This window comes from Furipterus horrens, unplaced genomic scaffold (assembly GCF_987537825.1).
Source record: "Furipterus horrens unplaced genomic scaffold, mFurHor1.1.pri manual_scaffold_9, whole genome shotgun sequence".
Taxonomy (NCBI): Eukaryota; Metazoa; Chordata; class Mammalia; order Chiroptera; family Furipteridae; genus Furipterus; species Furipterus horrens.
The window spans coordinates 8260367-8282103 of NW_028327179.1; the positions used below are offsets into that span (position 1 = coordinate 8260367).

Sequence of the window (21737 nt, forward strand, 5' to 3'; positions counted from 1 at the left end):
AATAGTCATCCTTCTATTTACATCATGCAGCAATTAACAGGAACAAGTTTTACAAGAGTCATAGACAGAGTATTGCACCTCATCTCCAACTGAATTGTCTTCCTTATATGGCTTTATTATTCTGTTTGGCATAACTTCCTAGGGTGTCAGCCAAGTTCATACTGAAATTTAAAAAATACATTGCATGGCCGAATGATAATTGGATTATGGGAAACTGTGAGTTAGTAGTTAAATTTTAGATCACGTTATTGAGAAATAGTTCAGGTTTTATGTGGGATTATGAAGTGATTTCTTTCACACACAACTATTAATTAATGTAATACCTTTATTTCCTGCACTTTCCTATCCCAAGATTAAAGGTGAAATGAATCAATCAATTAATAAGTAAGGTTCAAATTGATAGATATTATCTTCTATGGACTTCTTTGTTTTTTGTTTTCATAATTTCAGAATTCTGAGAAACTTTTTCATGACCAACTGCGAAGTAATTACATATAGGTTTTTTAATTGATCAAATAATTGACAGTATCGAAAAAGTTGTAAGTAGTTACTCAGAAGTACAGATAGATATCCCTTCCTTCATTGATAAAAGCAGCCAGTTTTAGTGTTAGGATAGAAAAATCTTCCAAAAAGTTGAGTCCTGTATAAGAAGTTCTTTGCTCTTTGGCGGATCAGATTCAGGTCTAGGGTTTGCCTGAGGAGCGACTGTGAGTGGTTTCTGTTTTTATGACGAGTAAAGAAACTCCAGGGCAACCGGGCCCAGTCATTGTGTCCAGAGATGAAAGTCCACTGTAATGACTTCTTACTTGTAGATCCTTTATATCGCTTCTCAAAAAAAAAAGTACCCTGCAGCTATTTGAAACAGGAGTCATCTTCTTTTATTCAGTGTCGTTTGTATCCTGTTTCTCCTTTTCTGTGGCACGGTTTCAGAACGTTCTTATTTGTAGCCACCTCTAGCCCTCTTAGGTAATTGTTCTGTGTGTTGTTATTGCCTAGAAACAGCATGATATAGTTGGTGTTTTTGTAAAGTGTTACAGCTCTTGTAACACTAAGTACTGTGGCTTAACCTGTCCAAACCTTCGATTCCTTATCTATCAGAAAGGGGCAGTTACTCTCTTTCTCTTAAGGCTACTCATTAAGATAAATCAGGATGCATATAAAGGGCTATCACCTGCTTCTGGGACTCTGGGGCTCTGACGCAGGGGGTAAGAAAGTGCGGGAAGAATGTTCGTTCCCCCCTGGAGGGACACTTCACCAATGCATTCAGGGCACTTGCTGGGTGGAACTAGAAGGCAGAAGCCCCCAGTAGGGGGCCGGCAACTCCTGTTTCCTCCACTCTGCTCCCCTGTGACTGGCAGGAGGAACACCAGCAGAGCCAAAGCCACCTCTCAGAGACCAGAACACCCCTCTTATTTATGTTCAGTGAGAAGGGAAGGGAGGGAGAAAGAGAGAGAGGGAAATATCGGTGTGAGAGAAAAGCATCGATCCCTAGTCTCTCTCGAAGGCACCCAGACCTGGGACCAAACCCACAACTCAGGCACATGTCCTGACCAGGAATTGAACCAGTGCCCTTTGCTTTGCGAACGACGCTCCAACCAACTGAGCCACACCAGTCAGGGCTGTAACATTTTTAACAAGCCTTTTTTTTTTTTTCCATTTCCTAAGGTATTCATTTATTTTATAAATCTCAGAAAATAAAAATGACCTCTTAATCCCATCGCCGATACTGTCTTGTGTATTCTGTTTTAGACTTCTTACATTGGTATTAAAGACTTAGCCCCCAAATTGGACTCTTGCTGTAGAAGCTTGTAACTTTTTCACCCAGTAGGTGATCACGTCCACCTCAGTACACCCGGAACTATTGCTGTCACAGAGCAGCACTGTCCAGCGGTTTACAGGCGCAGGCTCTGAAGTCGGAGTGGCTTGACTCTTGAGTCATTTCTGCCACTTGCCAGCTGCAAGCCTTAATTTATTCACCTGCAGAATGAGGATATTAGTAACACGCACCGTCTAGGCTTACGAGTGTTACATGAGATGAGGAATGCTGGGTACTTAGAAGGATCCGGCACATTGTAAATGTACAATAAACTTTAGCTATTTATAAAAATTATTTTTAAATACTTACACATTTTTTGTCTATACTGCAATTTATTCACCTCTCCTATATTAATGAACATTTAGATATTGGTCATTGAGGTGGAACTTTAGCATTCTGGTGTTTTTGTTGAAGAAGATGATTTATCTTGTCATCTTTCCAAGTGATGCCTTTAAAATTCTTATCATGGCTAACTGTGTTAACACGGGACTGGAGAGTTAAGGCATCATATTCCTCCATTAATACAGAAATATTTTCAAAATGAATCACCTTGTTACCTTGGGACCCCCCCATTACTAGTGTGTGAGATTTTCTCTTAGAGGAGCATTTTGTTGTGAATCTTCTCATCTCACTGGAACAAGATAGCAGTGCTGGATTTTTAACATTTGGTAGAGACCAAGTTTGGATCATTTGTTAGTGGCCTTTCTTTTTTTAAAAGCAATTCTTAAATTTGGGGGGATTGTTTTTAACAGAGGGTGCTGCTTCACAACATTTGATGACGGAAATGTTGCGTGGGTTTGATTTCTCCTGAGCATAGAAGAGAGAGGAGCGATGCACAGAAGCGCCGCTGAGCCCTGCCTGCGGCTCATGATAAAGCTGCCCGGGGCCCACACGTCTGTTATCAGGCCCTGCACAGGGTCCCAGCGGGCGACAGCCCCACGGCCCGGGCTTGCCTCGGAAGGTGAAAGCCACTGAGAAAGGTCAATAATCAAAGTTAGAAATGTTTTCCTTCCCAACAGATTGACTTTATTTCCAGCAGGAAAGGAACTTCCTTCCATTTTTTTTAACCATAAAAATTATTTTTCACTATTTGTGTTAAGATTTTTTTTTTCTTTTTTTTTTGGCCAATCCATTAATGGTCTTGTTAAAATTTTCAAACAATGTAGGGAAAGGTGAACGAAAACATTAAAAATCTTTTAACTCCCACTGCCCTGCACTAAAGGCTGTTAAAATATTCTATGGACCGTATTTACATGCATCACATCTTTCTTTGCTCCACGTGTCCTCAGTGAGCTGATCTTTTAAAAGTTGTGAAACATGCACAACAAACCATTCACCGTTGTCACTCGGGTTGAGCACGGGGGCTTCAAGTGCCATCAAGTGGCTGCGTGAGCCCCGGTGCCATCCACCGAGCAGCCCCGTGGCCCTTCCCCAGCCCTGTGACTGCGACCTGATCTCCTTACTCTCTATTGAAATATAATGTTCGCCCAGAAACACACACACACCACAAGTACACTGACAAAAAAAAAAAAAAAAAAAAAAAAACCACGAGGAAGGAAATATTTGTGGTAATATTGCAGTTCCTTTTTTCTTTGCCCAGCAAGTTGTCGGTACTCAGAAGCTACAGATTCCTTTCCCTTCTCTTCCTGACACGTTACTTCAATCGAGCGCGTTCAGTAGACGGACAGGGGGCCAGCTCAGAGCCAGCAGGCCTGTCGCCGGGGCATGACACCGCGTCACCAGCCTGCTTTTGCACAGAGCTGAGCCCAGGCTTCTGGAACCGCCCCCCGTTGCACCTTGTGCTATATTAGGGCTCCTCAAACAGGAAGCATTTTCTTTTCGCTGGAGTAGCTGGTCCGGTTACCTTTGGGGTAAGTGTGTACAGTTCATGAAAACAAATGAGCTTCTCTTGTTGAACTTCATCTGATCCTTATCTGGTTTAGTATCTGATTGAAATTTTAGGCATTTAAAAACATAACTAAAGAAACCGAAAATAGAATGTATAATACAAAACTAATTTGCAAAGATCTAACTTGGTAAAACTCTGCAGTGTCTTTGGTCTCAGAAATTCATAGGATCTAATTTTAAGAGCTTCTTATGTGACATCTAGATGTTAAGGAAAAGGAAAGGACCCTCAGAAATCTCTTTTTTCAGGGGAAAACATAAGGTCCAATGCGGTGGTTCATTCAGTTGCAGTGACTCGATTTTGCTGATAGCCACATGCTTTGTGCCTCTGGGATTAGGAACTATTTATTATGGCTAGTAATAAAGATAATTACTTTTTATTTTGTTTCTCTGCGCTTTATCCAGGAATACACTGGTATGTTTCATGAATTGACAAAAGCTGGATTACTGTCTCTTAAGGCTTATAACAAATTGTATATTGTAAATTAAGATTCAAGCATATATATTACCGTAAAAGGGAGAACATTATGACTTAAGTCAGATGTAAATAATTGGATGTACCTTATTTTTAATAGTTGTTTTTTTTTATTAATCAGGAAAATTAGCTAATGCAGCAGGCCATTTCTTAAAGCAGTTTACTTGGTTTTTATTGACAGCTTAGATGCAAGCATCTCTGGATATTGCTTACCACCTGGGCTGTGGTTCTAGGACAGAGTCAAGGACAGAAGGACCCAGAGTGCATTAAGGGTAATCAGAATAAATTATTTAATTTCATTATGTCTTGGTTTAACTCACCTTGAAAAATGCTGTTATATATTAGGGCAGTGTGGAGGGAAAGGATGGATGAATCAATTCAAAGCTTTGAAATTATGTCTTTTCATAAAGATTCACTAAACTCTGACCGAGAAGCTAAATTTTACTCTTTAAGAAAATTGCTATAAATTGCCAATTTTTAAATAAGTAGCGTTTGGAATCTCTTTTTCCTCTTTTTATCTCCTTCTCTTCTCCTCTCACCCTTTGCTGTTCAGTTTCATTTTTGTTTCATGTTTGTATTGAGAAAGTTTCACTTTTCAATTCATGATTTTTTTTACTGCTGCCTTGATATTTTTTTTTTTTTGGCCTTGAAATTTTAATTAGGGAGAATTACTTAAATGCCTCAAGAAACTGATTTATAATGCTATGGAATAATAAACTTATAGTTTGACTTTTTTTCCATGTGCCAATTACCCTAAGACAGGGCTGTTGTTAAAAGTCCATTTGTTAGGACAAGTAACGCAGGCAGATGGGGAAGTGCAGTGGAGGGTCCATCCTGGACGGTCAATGCCATTCCCGACACCCTGTCCCTGTCACAGCACTTCCTGCCTTTTCCTATGTAAATAGGACACAGTTTACCAGGCAAGATTTCACTACCTTGTTGGCATATAGTTTAAATGACTCTTCGAGTATCCACATTAAAGCAGAATTATAACTCTGTGACCTAACTATGTCAAGGAATTTAATCTTTATCAGTTCCCCACAAAACAGTATATCATGGGCCTTTTGAACTCTTCGACTTTCATTCAGATTCTTTAAAACTTGTATAAAGGCATGTAAATATTGTTCATATGGACATAGAATTTTTCAACTTGTTGATTTGTTAAATATATTTTCAAGGTAAAGTTAGTCATTTCAGAACAAAAGACCAGGATAGCTGAAACTTCCTGTGCCCGAGTTTGCGCCAGTCGAGAGAAGACGGTCTTACCTCCCGCTTGAGTCTCAGCCTTGTCCCACAGTAGAGACCTTAACCTCCCCAGAGAGCAGGCCAAGCAGTTCTTTTGCACCTTCCACGCTCTCCAGTCCACGCTTAAAGATGACCAAGGCTGCGAACTTGCAGGCGGCCTTGGAAGAGCGCTCTCAGTTCAAGGGTGGCATTTTCTATTTTTGAACATGTCTTCCGCACTTCGTGTGCTTTTTCCAGCAGCTCTCCTCCTGAAGCCTCTGCGACAGATGAGCGTTGGCAGATGGAGCCAGAGCTTTATAGACCGAGTATAGGTTTACAAGCCTATTGGTTTAAAAATACCCTGCGCTCGGTTCCTGCATCCTCCTCAGCGCTGAGCCAGAATGCTGACATTTACGCCTCAGCCGGTACACGTTTCCGGCACTGACCCCGGGCTGCTCTCTGTATTAGGACCGCAGTGTCACTTTGCAGGAGGTTATTTTTGAACAAGGATAAGTTTCCGTCAGAGTGCCAGTGAGCATTGGAAGGAGTGAAAGATCTGCAGCTGAAATTTGCATAGTATCCAAATTATCAAGAGTAACATCCTTAATGATCAATAACAGTGTCCTAAAGTTGGAAATTGAGCAGTTGCAGATTTCTGATTACTCTTGGTTTTTGTGTGCGTTTTGTTTACATTGAATTTAAAGAGACCATGAGAAAGGTGATTACTCTTTCACCTACTAGCACAGCCTTTTTTTTCTTTTTTAACTAAGTGTGAATGCTCCAGAAAAAGCCATGCGTCGGGGTTGAGGGTGGAGAGCAAGTGGGCTGCTTGGCCATGTGTAACAAAAAGAGCTTAGATTCCCAGATATTAAACTGTACTCTTCACTGCTTGAGTTCTGTTTTCATTGGGCTTTCCAGGGTTTCACAGAGTATGTGGTATTTTTGTAAACTCTGTTGTACTTTTCGGCATTCTCCTTTCTCAAGCTAATAAAATGCTTTTGTTTAAATAGTGCCTCTTAGAAATCAGACTCCTTTTCAGATATTAAGCATCAAAGAAAGATCATAAGCGCTTAATATGGTATGCTTTGGTTTTATAAATAGAGAGAGAGACTTGTAGGCAGCTTCTGTGACTTGTGTGTTGAAGAGAGCTGACTGACAGAAAGAAGTTAGACCAAAGGCTACTTAAATCTGACTCTGTTTGACTCTATCTACACTTATCTGCTCACTAACCCCCGCTCTACCGTTATAACTGCATTTTGGGGTGGTGGTCAAATGTTTTTTGACTTATATAGAGTGTATATATATACAGATGGATAATAGAGACATTATTTTTTCGCATGTGAAAAATTGAAGGTATCTTACTATTTGGAAATACTTTTTACTCAACTCCAAGATGCCATCAATTACAAGATCACCCCTGTAGGAATAGCCTTTCTGAGAAAGGAGTGAAAATACCTTTTTATAAGACATTTGCCAGTTTTATGCACTTAAAATGGAAGGTGGGGGATGGATTTAAGAAGTTTTTATGTATCTGCTATAACACATTTTAATTATCAAGAACACAAATCTTATGGCCAACTTCTATTACTAGAGTTTAAGGAAAAGTCTGAACTTTTAATCTTTCAATGAAGTTCCCCTTTTTAATTAGTGCTTTTATTATAAAATTTTACTTATTTTGAGTAAAGTAAAAGTAGTCATTGAGTACCAAAAAGTAAATAAGTAATTTCCATAAAATTTATACTGCAAAAATGAAAAAATTTACAATAATGAGACACTTTTAAAACTAAACTTGTATAAATTGTACCCAAACCCCTAAAATAATCATTAACAAATAATATTACATATCTGTTTTATGCAAAATACTATGTAGATTCAAATGCAATTCATATCTTAGTCACATCATTTCACAAAATTAAAATTTTTAATATGAGAAATTCAGGGTGAAATTTGACTGTGGATTGTCTTTCTCTTTTACATTCTTTTTATATTTCCCTTCATTGATTTAGTAATGCATAATTTTCCCACAAACTTCATCCTGACATATAGAGAAAATGTTGATAAAATGTTCCTGTAATAAAGCATTTTCTTGCAAATATCTACTTCACATTAATTCTATTCAAATCATCTTAACATCAGGGAAGTTCTTATAAGAGAGTTGCGAATTCTGCGTATAGAACTTTTAACCCCAAACTTCGTGAGATAGATGTAGTAAAATCTTTATTGAGCTTCTCAGGAAAAAAGAAGATGACTTCAATGACTTGGTATTTAAATCAATCCAAAAGTACCACCTTCGTATGTCATTAACACACAGGAAGAGCCTGAGATGTATGTGTGTCACGTGTACTTTTTCTCTCTCTCTTTTACTGTGACATCATCTGGGGAAAATCCAGAAGATTGGATAACAAGATATGCCTAATCAAGATTCTGCTGTACTTGTGAAAATGGTGGGTATTAAACATTTCCAGTTCCATTTATTTATGGTGAATCTTCCCCACTTTTACCTCTCTGCCTCTAACCAGATAATGAATTATGGGACTGTAAGTTAATGCAGATCTTTCTTCACAATGTTTGACACACAATAGAACCTCAAATATTTGTTGAGCTGAACTTACATCTTTTTGCTCAAAATATATTGTGCATTATAGTGTTTCTCGGTGTATAAGATGGTTACCCCATTCCTTTTCGTGCTGCGTTTTCCTTACTCAACAACACACTTAAATCACACAGCAGGAGCTCTTTTATCTTAGGCCCCTGAATGAAAAATGACAAGCATTTACATTTTAAAAAAAAACCTCCTTGGACAACAGAAGAATTCATTGCATCATAGACATTAGGATGAGGTTGGAAAAACATAGTCTTTGGGGTCAGAACTGGCTTCAAATCTTAACCCTTCAGAGCTGTGCCGACCTTGAATGAGGGCAGTCAATGATCGCGGCTTTAAGAAACAAGTGAAACCACCACCTAATGTTGCCCTTATTCATGTCCGCCCCATCTTTACTGAGGTATAATTGAGGAATAAAATTGTAAGATATTTGAAGTGTACAATGTATGATTTGATATATGTATATAATGTGAAAGGATTCCTCTATCTAGTTAACACATCCATTACTTTTCACATACTCCTTTTTCTAATTTTTTTTTTTTTTTTTTTTTTTGGTGAGAACATTGGAGTTCTACTCTTTCAACAAATTTCAGTTTTACAAAAATATGAATTTCAACCATGTAAGAGTTTATAGATATAAACTATAGTTTCCATGTTATACATTAGGTCTTCAGACCTTACTCATAACTGAAATGTTCTTTTTTATACTTAATGAAAAAGTATGTGAAGTGCCTGCTAGCCCACAGTAAGCGCTCTCCTGTATTATGTTGGAGTGTTTGAGCTATATAAGTAGCACATTTATTTCTACATGTGGAAAAATTATATTCGTTCTCCATATCCACAATGATAAAATCCTGGAAATCAGTTTCCCCCATGATGTCTCTCTTATTTTGTGTGTTTCTTTTCTGGTTCCTCCTCTTTATTTTTTCTCCCTGCTTCGTTCTAGCTTCCTTTTTCTGGTTTGAGCCTATAAATCAGAACATGGTTTAGTATGCAAGTAACGATGTATCACGGTTCATGAATCTCTTGTTCAGCCTAAATTTCCAGCCTCAATATGATGGGAGGGGAAGCTGACTCAGAGGACTGGTTAAGCTGCCATTGGTGTAGTCACTGCTATTAGCATGAGGCATATGAATTGCTGTTTTATATGTCACATTCCAATGTTGGCAATTTCATATGGTCCAGCCTAACACATGGTTGTGAACTTTGCCTCCGTTGCATGATTACTATTTCAGTCTTTGATAATGGGCTTATATATCTGATGTGTAGAATTAAATCAGTAGAAACTTATTTTCTTGCTTGAGTCAATTTATGTATTTATTTTTTAACCAAAATGAATATGAGTGGTGTAGGAATGCCCTACTCTATAATTTTTCATTACCTGGGTCCCAGAACCCTCTTTCTGAAGCAAGGAACCATGTAGTCCACCCACAAAAACACAGAGAAGGAAACGAAGCCAAAGATGACGTATACGTACATACTTCTTACTATCGCTGCACTAATTTACACATGTTTTGCCTTGGGTTTCCTTTTCTACAAATGTTGATGCATCTTGTAGGTTGCAAGCCCCTTAGGATGTTAGCCTTAGCATTTCATGGTCTGGCTCCACATCTGTTCTAGTCTCTCTCTCTCTCTCTCTCTCTCTCTCTCTCTCTCTCTCTCTCTCTCTCTCTCTCTCTCTCTCTCCCTCTCTCTCTCACCCCAGCATAAATAATCTCCATTTCTTCTCTTCCAGCTGTATTTTATCTGGGCATCTTGGCAAGGTGGTAATTTGGGTTCCTTATTATAATCCGTTATAGAATATGTATCTTGAGTGTAAGAAGTGTATGTTACTAAAGCTTTTGGGTCACTTACAGATCTGCCTAACATAGTGCCTTATACTTAATGACTACATGCTGAGGGAATGAATGAAAAGAATCTGGCCTGCATGGCCTTGGTGTGGAGACTGCCCAGATATGTGGGAGGCAAGGGAGATGGCTGTCACTCGGCTTTAGCAATGCATAATCTTCTAATCATAAATTCAGTCGTCTGTGTTTGTGAGTTACTGTGCCAGTCTACAGAGGTGTCTAGTTTAAATCTATACTTTTTATGTAGTTACATAAAAATCGTAGTGCCCACCCCTCTGTACCAGTGCAATACCAGATATTATACCAGATATTAACATTAGAAAACAGAGGGAAAAATACATCCCCTGAGAGCTTTGGGAAGAAATTCTTAAGTAATTTACAGTAATTTTTATGTAGTCTCTTTTCAAAAAAATACAGGTAAGCATCACTAGGACAATTTTGTGACTGTACCGTGGAGCTACTCATTTATATCATGTCATGTGTATCTGAATAAATGTATCTGTAAGATCACATCGAATACTCTAACACTGCTATAGGGCTTTGAATAAACCTGCGTATCTGTGATAGCAGCTCCTTTAGAGATCACTGCGTTTTGAACAGGGAAGTAGGCCAATGGGAATTTGTTTCGTCTGCACAAGAACAATATTTTAAAGATTGGCCAGCGTAAGTATCTGTTAGGTCTTTCTTAGTCGTCTTCAGTGCTGACTCAAAGCAGGCTCCAGTCAAGCAGTATGCCCGGACTCCACAGGGGAGCGTTGCTCCTTCCCCAGCGGTGCGCATTAGGGCCTCAGGGCGTGAATTCATTTTCTTTTGTTCACAAAGGATGGAAACCCTTAGCCTTGTGTTTATCTTCCGTAAAATTGTATCGTAATCAAATTCAAAAGTCTTCGGACGACTCTTACCCTTCGTATTTGAAGTAACGTGACTGCATTGCACCAGACGGGTGTATGTGCACTGGACAGGATTTGAGGAGGTAAGAAAAGGGAAGATGAAATGCAAACTCCCGCAGTGTGCCCCGACTGTGCGCATATTCTGATCATCGTTGACACATTCAGACATATTTTTAAAAATTATATTTCTTAGGCCCGTTCTAAAATATTTGAGTAGAATGCCCAACATTGGAAAAATACTTAGTGACATTGAATGTGTCCTGCAGGGAGGGGAGGTAGTGTTACCACGTAACCCAAGGCAGACATAATCATGATTTTTGTACGTCTCAGACCTGTGTCCGCCACCCTGTTGTGTGCCCTGGGAAAAGTAGCTGCTTTTTCCTCGGTTTCCACCACTGTTCCTTCATCCCGCGGTCATGGCGCATTCACTCCTGATCCATCTGAAAGCGAGTGGTTGTATGTCATGCAGAAGCAGGGACACGAGTGCCCGCGGCCACGCATTCTTTTGCAGACCCCCGTTATTTAGAACAAGCCACTCCAGAAGCTGTTAGCCTGGCCAGTCTGACTGCTGTTCTCCTAACCGTTACCTGAAGCTCAAGGATGCAATTTCCTTGAGGCCTCGATTTCCTGAAAGGAAAGGTTCCGTTTTCTCGGTGAAAATATCGTCAGTGACATAGATCTTCTGTTGCTCCCAGTAATGAGTTAGCTATTGAATCAAGCGTGTGCTCATTGCTCTGCAGCCATCACTTAAGGTAGAGGTCAGAGCCGAATTTGGTGGTTAGGGGATGAACGTACTAGCTGAGACACTTGTAAGGGTGCCACGAAGTGCTATCCCAAAACAGCAGTGGTTCCTAAAACCCAGCAGGAAACCAGAGAAGGGAGTACTCACCCGCATTTCCCGAGCATCTGGTGACACTGTCTGACCACAGTGGACACCGCTGTCTTCGTTAAGCAGGTGAATAGATTAACACATGAAAAAAGGAATCTAGAAACAAGTGCCTATCTGCTTGTCTTACCTGTTGAAAAATCACTATATATATTTAGATAACCTTCTTTTATCAGTTAAAACACTTTGAAGTCCAGTTAGAATAAAAGGATCACTGTTTGAAGGTTAGTTGCGTTATATCTTATCCTATCCCACTTAAATGTAGCTCTTTAAAAGTAAGTGTATTGTGGATCCAAGTCTTTCATTCGTGGAGGAGAATTTAATGTTAGCATTCCTCTTTCCTGTACACTTCTGAGTCCATCTTCCAGTCTTTGGAAAACATTTTAGCCTCTTGCCCACTTTTCTAATTTTGTCCATTATGTAGACACAGCATGGGGGCTTGGTAGACTTACCTGGTCAGGTTCTATTGTAGCCAAGATATATAAAGTTCAGGGCATTTTTCATAACACAGGTGAAATATGTTAATATTGGTGATCACATACCCAGATAATAGCATATAAAATAAGTAAAGACTGTTGGGTGCAAACCAGTATAGAACCTTGATTTAAGGTTCTGTTATTGTCTTTTTATACTATTAAGTGACCCATAATTCTCTTCTCCTGGGCTGCTTCTCCGTGCGTTAGAAGCACTGCACTTGTGCTGAATTTACTACGCTCCGTTTTATTCTGTCTGCAGCAGGGTAGGAAAAAAACATAGAGCCTGCATAAACCATCCCTGTGGGTCTGACGCTCGTTAGTAATTGTCCCAACTTGAAATAAATCTGTTGTATAATTTATGCCAAGAGCAATGATGTTATTTGGGGTATAGTACAATAAAGGTGCAAACATCTTAAAGTAACTTTTCAAATTAAATATATTTTAATTATCTGCACAAAGGTAAATTTGTGGACAATAATCAGGTAATACTTGTTTCTGCTAAAAATTTTTTGAAAATGTAAATATGAATGCAAACTAAACCTTAAGCAGAAAGATTCTTACATTCTTTATCACAAAGTTCAGATATTCTCCGTTCAGTTCTTGCATTCCATTTTGGTTAATGAATTCTGTTGAAAACATTTTCTTATACGTAACTATATTTGTAACAATATTAATTTCAGACAGCCAGATGCAAAAGTATATTATGCGAAGGAGATACTGTTTGTATACATGCATGTTTGTAAACAGAAATGAAAATAATGAAAAATAAAATGGGTGTTTGTTTATCTTTGGGTAATAGAATTCCAGGCAACTTTTTTTCTGTGATTTCTGTGATAAGTATGCATGACTTTTATAATTAGAAAAATTTTACTCTGATAATGTATTAATTACAAATGTAGTTTTGTCTTAATCTTCTAGATGGAAACTACTGCTGTGCTTTTAAATTTTTTTGTGTATAAACGGTAATTTGATACAGTCGTTTGCTTGTTTTTATATAATGCCTCAACATTTTAAAACCTTTAAATAATATAAGCTTCAGCTTGATATCAAAGGAACCTGAGAAAAGAGGAGTTAAAAATAGTCAGTTAATTTCCTTTTGTTTTTAGATGCCAGAATTTCAGAAAAGTTCAGTTCGCATCAAGAACCCTACAAGAGTAGAAGAAATTATCTGTGGTCTTATCAAAGGAGGCGCTATCAAACTTCAGGTAAATGATTATCAAGAACCCTTTATCGCTAAATCTTTATTTCTAACATTCAAGTAGACACATTCATCTCGTGATTTGCTGAAATCTGATCCAAGAAAGTTTAGATAGATAAGTTTTGCCTATCCTTTCAGAAAGTAAAATCTGAAAGATATATCTAGAGTTGGTAAAAAAAAAAAAATTAATAGCCTTAAAATAAATTTAGCTTTTCTTTAATATTAAGTACTAAGTTTACTAATACTGTGCATAAGTACTAAACTATTTTAAGAATAATATCAAATGTGTACAGTTTCAAGTTGCTTTTCCATCTTTTTTTTAAATATTTTATTATTTTTAGAGAGAGGGGAAGGGAAGGAGAAGGAGAGGGAGAGAAATATTGACATGCAAGAGGAACATTGACCAGTAGCTTCTCTCACGCCCCTAACCCAGGACCAGGCCACAACCCAGGCCTGTGCCCTAACTGGGAATCGAACCAGCGACTTTTCTGTTTGCAGGATGACACCCAACCGACTGAGCACACCAGTCAGAGCTACTCTTCCATCTTTTAAATAAATCATAGTAGTTCAAATTTAGATGTCACTATTAAGGATAACTGATTTTTTTTTTTCTTTTTAGTTTTTTAAGGGATGTTTTAAATACAAACTAAATCAACAATCTGGACATTTTGTAAAAATAAATCATTTCTTTCTAAAAATATTTTTTTTAATATTTAACCCAGTCTTCTAAATGGCAAGCACTGACAAACTATTATCATGTTTCATTCACTGATTAGTATAGTTACCTATATAGATAAGTTATATCTAGAAGGTAACAGTGTCAGTCACTGAGAACTTCATATAGTTTAATTGCTTTCACTACATTTTTGTACATTGACCAAGTGGGTTGAAATGGTGCAGTGTTTTATTTCTGTTGGATAACTGTAACCATATTATCTGTGACTGTAAATTCCTATACTGATTAATCAGATTTTATGTGGTAACAAGGATCGGGCATGTAAGTTGTAGTTAAGATATCATTCTCAGGACTTTGTGTATGACCTGCATTAGGAAGGTCAGTGCAGATGGAGTAACTTACAGAGGGGACTTACAGTCCCAAGCCTTTGGGAAGCTCGTAGTATGTGTCTGGCCTCGCAGCTGTGTTTTGTAACACCTCTTTCCCTTTTCTTACAGATAATTACAGACTTTGATATGACTCTGAGCCGCTTCTCCTATAACGGGAAAAGATGTCCCACGTGTCATAGTAAGTGTGGCACTCATAACTAATTCATGAAAGTAATCAGTACTTTAAGATCCTTTCCTACCTATACTATTATCTGTAAGATTGAGTTTTTTCTTCTTTGTGGACACTGGAAGTGAGGGGACCCGCTTTTTCTTCCGAGATCAGACGGGATGAAGCGTGTTCAGGGTGCTATGGCTGTAGATCTGCTTTTTCTCAGTACGTTTTGAGGATTTATTTTTCCCCGTGTTAGTTAAATGGCTATTTCCTGTATGGTTTTGGTTGGAAGAGAAATTTTTTTCTCCAAATGTGGTCTATTCGTTATTCAAGAAATACTTAAATGGATTTTAAATTTTGGACCAATCTTAAGAAGCAGTATTTATCAATTAGTAACCTTTTCCAGGAATGTTACTAAGCTTTTGTGTCATGTATATGTCAATTAAGTTAAAGAATACGGTATGAAAAACTATAAAGTTAAAGTGTGTTGCCAAGATAAGACAACTTTTTCATTTTCCAAACTTGGTGGTGAGTTTTTAAAATAATCCTTTTCAACCCGCCCGAGAAGCAGTGACAGAGCCCTCTCATTCCCTGTTGGTACATGTGTCATATGAGACCCCCACCCTGAGAAGTGACATAAAGACCTCTCAAAATCATACCCTGTGGCCCAGTAATCCCTCTTTGGGAAATTTCTAATCAAGTAATCCTAAAAGGTGGGGGGGCAGGGGGGGTGCTATATTCACAGAAATAGTGGTAACTAAATTCAACATAAAATTATTTATACCAGCAAAAGCTTGGAAACAACCTCAGAATTTTAACACTGTAGGAATGGTATCAATGATGTCATGCCCACATGACAGAGAATATATAGCCATCTTGAATGATATTCAGGGAGCACTTTTAATCATTAAGAAAATACAGACCACACTGTGAAGTGAGAAAGAAATCAGAATTCAAACATGTAGATCTGGCTTAATCTCTTCCTGATTAATAATGCATAAAACTTTAAGGCTGAAAGGAACTACACTAAAATTTTAGTAATTTATTATCAGATGGTCAAATTCTAATTTTTCTGGTGTTTTTTAAACCTATATTTTCCAGATTTTTGCATTGTTTATTAACATTTTACCAAGGGGGGAAAACAAACAAACAAACGTGTATTTCAAAGATGGATTTCTTGTTCCTATTGAGTTAAAAAGGGTGGCGTGAAGGGGACCAGTCAGTATACAATTCACAGTGTTGGAAGACTGAGTTATCTCGCTCACTGGTCTGAATGAGCTGTCACTAAATCACAGGTGTTAAAGCCGTTAGATTCTCTAGCAATGCCATGTGGGTTATAACACTATACCAGCCATTGTCATAACCATCCATGCTAGTTGACTGGGCATTTAAATTTAAAATTAGCAAGTTACTCCTCAGTGAGAGTTTCTTCTTTTCACACCTTGTTTGCTTTTTCTCTAGATGTCATTGACAACTGTAAGCTGGTTTCAGATGAATGTCGGAAAAAGGTAGGAGCACTGACAGTAATCTGGTTACTGAAAGACGTTGTTACCCTTTTTGTCTGAGAATTTCTTCCGGTTCATCCACACAAACAAGAATGAATGAGTCAAACCTGGCACCCAGTAAACACTCAATAAATGTTAGGTTTATTCTGAGGATCATAGCACTCAACATATTTTAAAGAAAAAATTAACACTGACTTTTTAATACAGAACATACACGAAAAACTTTTAAATGATTGCCAAGATATTCTGGTGTTCCTAAGTTAACTGGAAAGTTCAAATTAAACTGCTTTAGGTGGGTGTTGCTCCCTTAAATTGATCAAGAAATTGCCTTAGTTCTTTGCTTTTTTTGAGTGGGTGTCTTTCTGTGTCTATCTTAACATAATAAGACTTCAAAGGTACATCAAATTTAATACTTTCAGATGAGAATGAAAATTTTTTTTTGTAGTGATAGTCTGATTAGTCAGTTTCACTGCATTGCTGACCCGAAAGTACTTAAATTAAGAAGAGAGAGAAAAGAAAGGTAGCTTTTTGCAGATATATTTAGTTACATGTAAACTAAAATCAGCAAAGATCTTTTCAGCTGATGTGTGTTTTGGGTACCCATGATCTAACCGTTGCCGTTTAAAGCTTGTTTATATTGTTCTGCTTTCTATAAAACTAAGCAGTTAGTGACAACTCTGCAGTCTTCATGATTATGGTATTTGTTTATTTCTAGTTACTGCAACTAAAGGAAAAATATTATGCTATTGAAATTGATCCTGTTCTTACTGTAGAAGAGAAGTACCCTTACATGGTAGAATGGTAGGTATTGGGCAATGGGAGGGTTAAAAAACAATAAAATTTTATTAATTACAACTAATGATTTATTTCCCCCCTGAACTGTGTGCAAATAGATTGATAAATTGTCCAATGACTTAGAGCAGCGATTAAATATAACAAAATAAGGACTAGGATTTAGATGACCTCTGGGCTGAGTGGGAGCCAGCAGGGGACAGTCCCTGAGACAGGGCCCCGGATGATGGCTGCAGGCCCCACCCAAACGCTGTACTGCGCCCTCCTGGCGCACGCTAAGAGGAGTGCCGGCAAACTTAGAAAGCGGGTCAGAGGAGCCCACTAAGATCATCCCAGGACCTGGAGCAGGGCCACTGGAGGAGCATTTCAAGGGACAGAGAATTCTGATTTGAGAAGCAACATCGGGTGGTTTTAGAATCTTAAGAGACCAGAAGTGATGTTATTTAGTCATTTTCCATCACCTGAGTACCTTGCAGCACACTTAATCAATGTTTATGGTATAAAATGTTGAAAAGATGTGAGCTTCCTCAACGTGCAGAATTGGAAGCAGACTTGGAAGCCTTTAGAACACGGGTTTCAGCATGACGAAAGCACTGCCTGGCAGTTAGAATTTTCTAGCAATGGTATGAGCTTCCCTGGGAGGATGAGCTCGCTAAGAGGGTGGGAGCCAACCCAGAGAGGGGTTTCACTGAGCAATATTATAGGGGGGGTTTTAGGTACCAGGTGGAGAGATTCTAAAGGCCTGTTCTCCTGGGATGGTGTGACTGTAGGTGCCTTTATGTAATGATAAAGCGCTATATATACGGGGGGCGGGGACGGGGGTTACAGTTGTGAGTACACCAAACACAGGCTGTTCTGGTATTTTCCATGTGAACAACTGTAATCCTACTTTTGCCCGCCCCTGTGTAAAACTTCACATAACAACAATCTTCCCTCTTGCTCACCAGGCAGCCTCTTCAGTACATAGGCATTGCCTGAACATTCAGGCCACAGACAGGGGGAAAAATGGTTTTGCTCCGGTTCTTATTGCAATCAGAGAAGTGATTATATCTACTCTGTAGACAGAGGATAGGCTTACACCTAGTTTCCTTTCATTGTCTGATGAACATATTTAAAGTAAGCCGGGGCTTAGGGAGAACTGGGAAATCCAGTAAGAACATATGTTTCACCTTTTGAGACATGTGGGGTCTACACTCACTAGTGATGAATTGAAAGATCTGAAAATTTAAATCCAAAATATTGTGAGTGAAATACTGCATTTTCTCATACCAAAGAATGCTTTGTAATAAAGACAACATATTTTAATTTCCTTTAATTGATTTTCTTTCTCTTTGGTCATAAACCCCAGGTACACGAAGTCGCACGGTTTGCTTGTTGAACAGGCTTTACCGAAAGCTAAACTTAAAGAAATCGTGGCAGAATCTGACATTATGCTCAAGTAAGCTTCTCGGGTGTTTCTGTTGTTCATTGTCCACAGACTTGAATTATTGTTACATGTATATTCAAGCATGTATTTTTATTAAAATAATGTATAAGAATATCCCATATAAATACATATCCAGAATATGCCACCTGTCCTACATAATAAAAGTGCTGAGGTAAGGAATTTAGAATGACGTGTTAGGCCTTGGTGTAAGGAGTAAAAGCCTATGAGCTTGAAGTGCTAATTTGCATTTCTTTCTTCAAATTAAAATTTTCAACACTGCCCTGACTGGTGTGGCTCAGTGGGTTGGACATCATCCTACAAACCGAAAAGTTTCCGGTTCGATTCCCAGTCAGGGCACATGCCTGAGTTGTGGGCCAGGTCCCCGGTTGGGGACGTGCAAGAAGCAAGCAATCGATGTTTCTCTCCCACATCAAAGTTTCTCTCCCTCTTTTTGTCCCTCCCTTCCCCTCTCTCTAAAAATTAATAAATGAATAAGTTTTTTAAAATTTCAAGACTAACTTACAAAGTTATGAAACGAAGACCATTTTGAAACTTTTTTAGCAAAATATTTTTCAAAGATGTGAAATCTGAAAAGACTGTTTATAAGTCAAATTGAAAAGTATTTAACTAAGTACCCTGTTTTTAAATTGACATGAATCTACTTTCTGAATTCTCCAAGTGCCTTGAAAGCTATCTCCAGAAAAGGGGAATCTGTTTCAGCAAATAATAAAAGTATTTCTAATATATGAATTATAAGGTATTAACATTTTAAAGCTTATTTTCAATTCTGTTTACTACCTCCTAAATTCTTCAACTCACTAGGTAAATATGATGCTATATATTTTTTGATGATGCTACATTTTAAGGCAATCTGCTTCTAAGAAGGAAAGCATTAAATTGTCGGAAGAAGTGCAAGGACGGCTATTCAGTGTTCCGTTCCTGTAGTGGGCAACTTACCCGATAGCCCAGGAAAAGCAGAAAGGGAGGGAAAGATTTTCAGATGGAAACATGACCTACGGCCTTCCAGGTCTTGGGCAGGAAAAGCCAGATGGGAAGAGAACACAGCCCAGTCCCTGCCACTCTGCTTTTCTAACAACAAGGGACGCCCTGTGCAGAATGACAAGCCCTCATTGGGCTTTTCAAGGTGTGGTTTGGTTATTTGCTGTTCAGTAGTATAAATTCTGAACCGCGTAGGCTTACACGCATTCAGCGTGAGTCTAAAATCACCCAACTCTTACTAGAACTTATTAAAAGGAGTGTAAAAGTCAACTGTCATTTGAAAAATCTGTAGTGGCGTCAGACTTCAGTAAGAGCCCCCAGAAAATTAGGTAGAACTACGTAAGCTGTTTCTTCATTCGGTGAAAAGGAGCTGTATCTTCACCCTAACGACCACGTTGTGCCTCCCGCCTTGCAGGGAAGGGTACGAGAATTTCTTTGACAAGCTCCAGCAACACAACATCCCTGTGTTCATATTTTCGGCTGGCATCGGAGATGTGCTGGAGGAAATCATTCGTCAGGCTGGGGTTTATCACTCAAATGTCAAAGTGGTGTCCAACTTCATGGACTTTGATGACAATGTAAGAATAGCAACTTATTCTTTATAATTAGTCTTAAACTCTGTAAATATTTTAATGGTGTAAATGCATTTGTTATTTACGACTTCATGTGTACTCATTAAATTAGGCCAAGTTGATAGGCCCACAGTGGGACTCATCATCTCTCCCAGTGTTATTTTTATCAATATCCATGTTTCAAAAATAACTCTTCTTAAACTTTAGTTCCCCAAGCTATAGACTAATATTAAAATTAGTGAAACTTTTTAAAAAATGTCACTTACGGCAACAGCTCTAAAGAATGAGCAACCATGGGTGGATAGAAAGCAAATTAGAACTGCTGTCAGCTGAACAAGGTCTCCTAATCAAGACCATACCGCATAACACACATAAAATCGGACCTTTCGGTTGGGAACCAAACGAAAAGTAAAAATTGGACTTCCAACTCGTGCTTAACATTTCAAGTATCTCTAGAAAGTCGTTTAATTCTCAGAGTCCTTCCTACCCATTATGAGTGCGACGCTACAACAGATAAAATGTGCCAAACCTGTGATTTCAAAGGATTTACGTGTTTTTAATAGGGGGTGCTCAAAGGATTTAAAGGAGACCTGATTCATGTATTCAACAAACATGATGGTGCCTTGAAGAACACAGAGTATTTCAATCACCTAAAAGACAACAGCAACATAATCCTGCTGGGGGACTCCCAAGGAGACTTGCGAATGGCGGACGGAGTGGCCAATGTTGAACACATCCTGAAAATCGGGTACCTGAATGACAGAGTAAGTACACAGACCTGTCGCCTGGTTTGCTTTGGAGAAGCAGCTTGATCGGTGGGTGTCACTGTCAGGCTGCTGAGAAAGCAGCCGCCTTGGGGCCGTTCAGCCCTCTCCTCTGGCGACTAGGAACGGCGTCAGTACGCACAGGTGATGCTGCAGGGGTTGAGCAGGGAGCATGCACGTTATAAAAGGCCCCCCAGCCCCTCCGCACCAGGTGCCCACGCATTCCCTGCTCATGAGAGGCAGAGATGCAGACACTGCCAAGTGTTCCCTGGGCACCAGACGCCCGTTGGAGAACCACTGCACTGGAGAGAATTCATCTGGGGAGAGAAGCCCCCAGGGGGTAAAATTTCTCGATGAGCCTTAAAAATGTGAATACTTAAAAGTATTGCTTCATTTCAAACATTTTAAGAAAGTGAATTTAATTAACCACAGTTTGCCCAAGAGATGTAATATAACAATGAGGTTCTTCATACTAAAATGATTTGCCGCTTCTATTAATCTTTATGGCTTTTGTTGTTGTTGACTAGGTGGATGAGCTTTTAGACAAGTACATGGACTCTTATGACATTGTTCTAGTAAAAGAGGAATCCTTGGAGGTAGCCAACTCGATCTTACAGAAGATCCTGTACAAATAAGCAGTCTTCAAGAAGACGTCGCCCCTGAGGGTACAGTTGACGCGAGAACTGCTCATGTGTTCCTCTTCCCGAAAGACTTTTATTTATACCACATCCTTGTTCTTGAAGTATTTTTAAACATGTTGAATCCATCAACCAGCAGCTCCTTTTTCTCCACCTCTCTCAAAACACTCCTCACCATGTTTTATAACATAAAAAGAAAAAAACCTTCAAGTCAAAATTTGAAAAATAACATTTCCAGAGTGAACTTTGTGGATTAATGTTACCATTAAAGTTTTTGAGGAAGTTTTTTACATGCGTGTGATTTTAACTACTGCCATTTTTGTCATCTGGGTGAACTATGCTGAAGGTATCACTATCCCCTGAAATTGTGTTTCTTATTTTGTTTTGGGAAAACTCAAATTTACCCGAACGTACTAGCACTTGGTGTTTGAAAAAAACTTAGTATCCACATGTCAATAGTCATTATAAAATGTTCTATATTGATGCACTGACAATAAACATGAAAA

At 38.6% G+C, this 21737-nt stretch overlaps 1 protein-coding gene and 1 long non-coding RNA gene across 4 annotated transcripts in view; one reads left to right on the top strand and one right to left on the bottom strand.

The window, feature by feature from the left end:
* Positions 1–21521, top strand: part of NT5C3A (5'-nucleotidase, cytosolic IIIA) — a 35232-nt gene extending 13711 nt beyond the window's left edge. The window contains exons 1-10 of one of the 3 annotated variants that reach the window (XM_090287033.1): positions 3607–3687; positions 7811–7864; positions 13228–13326; positions 14493–14562; positions 15997–16043; positions 16756–16841; positions 18181–18270; positions 19673–19835; positions 20393–20593; positions 21121–21521. In XM_090287033.1, coding sequence (XP_090143159.1) covers positions 7829–7864; positions 13228–13326; positions 14493–14562; positions 15997–16043; positions 16756–16841; positions 18181–18270; positions 19673–19835; positions 20393–20593; positions 21121–21228 — 900 coding nt within the window. In that variant the 5' untranslated portion in view covers positions 3607–3687; positions 7811–7828 and the 3' untranslated portion in view covers positions 21229–21521. Of the gene's footprint in view, positions 1–3606; positions 3688–7810; positions 7865–13227; positions 13327–14492; positions 14563–15996; positions 16044–16755; positions 16842–18180; positions 18271–19672; positions 19836–20392; positions 20594–21120 lie in introns of those variants that run through there. The other 2 variants (XM_090287034.1, XM_090287035.1) reach the window with 2 other exon arrangements.
* On the bottom strand, positions 3369–5889 carry LOC150001239 (uncharacterized). Its single transcript, XR_016512997.1, has 2 exons — positions 5463–5889; positions 3369–3680 (listed from the first exon to the last, which is right to left on the bottom strand). It is a non-coding gene; the product is annotated as an uncharacterized LOC150001239 (long non-coding RNA).
* Positions 21522–21737: the final 216 nt, after the last annotated feature.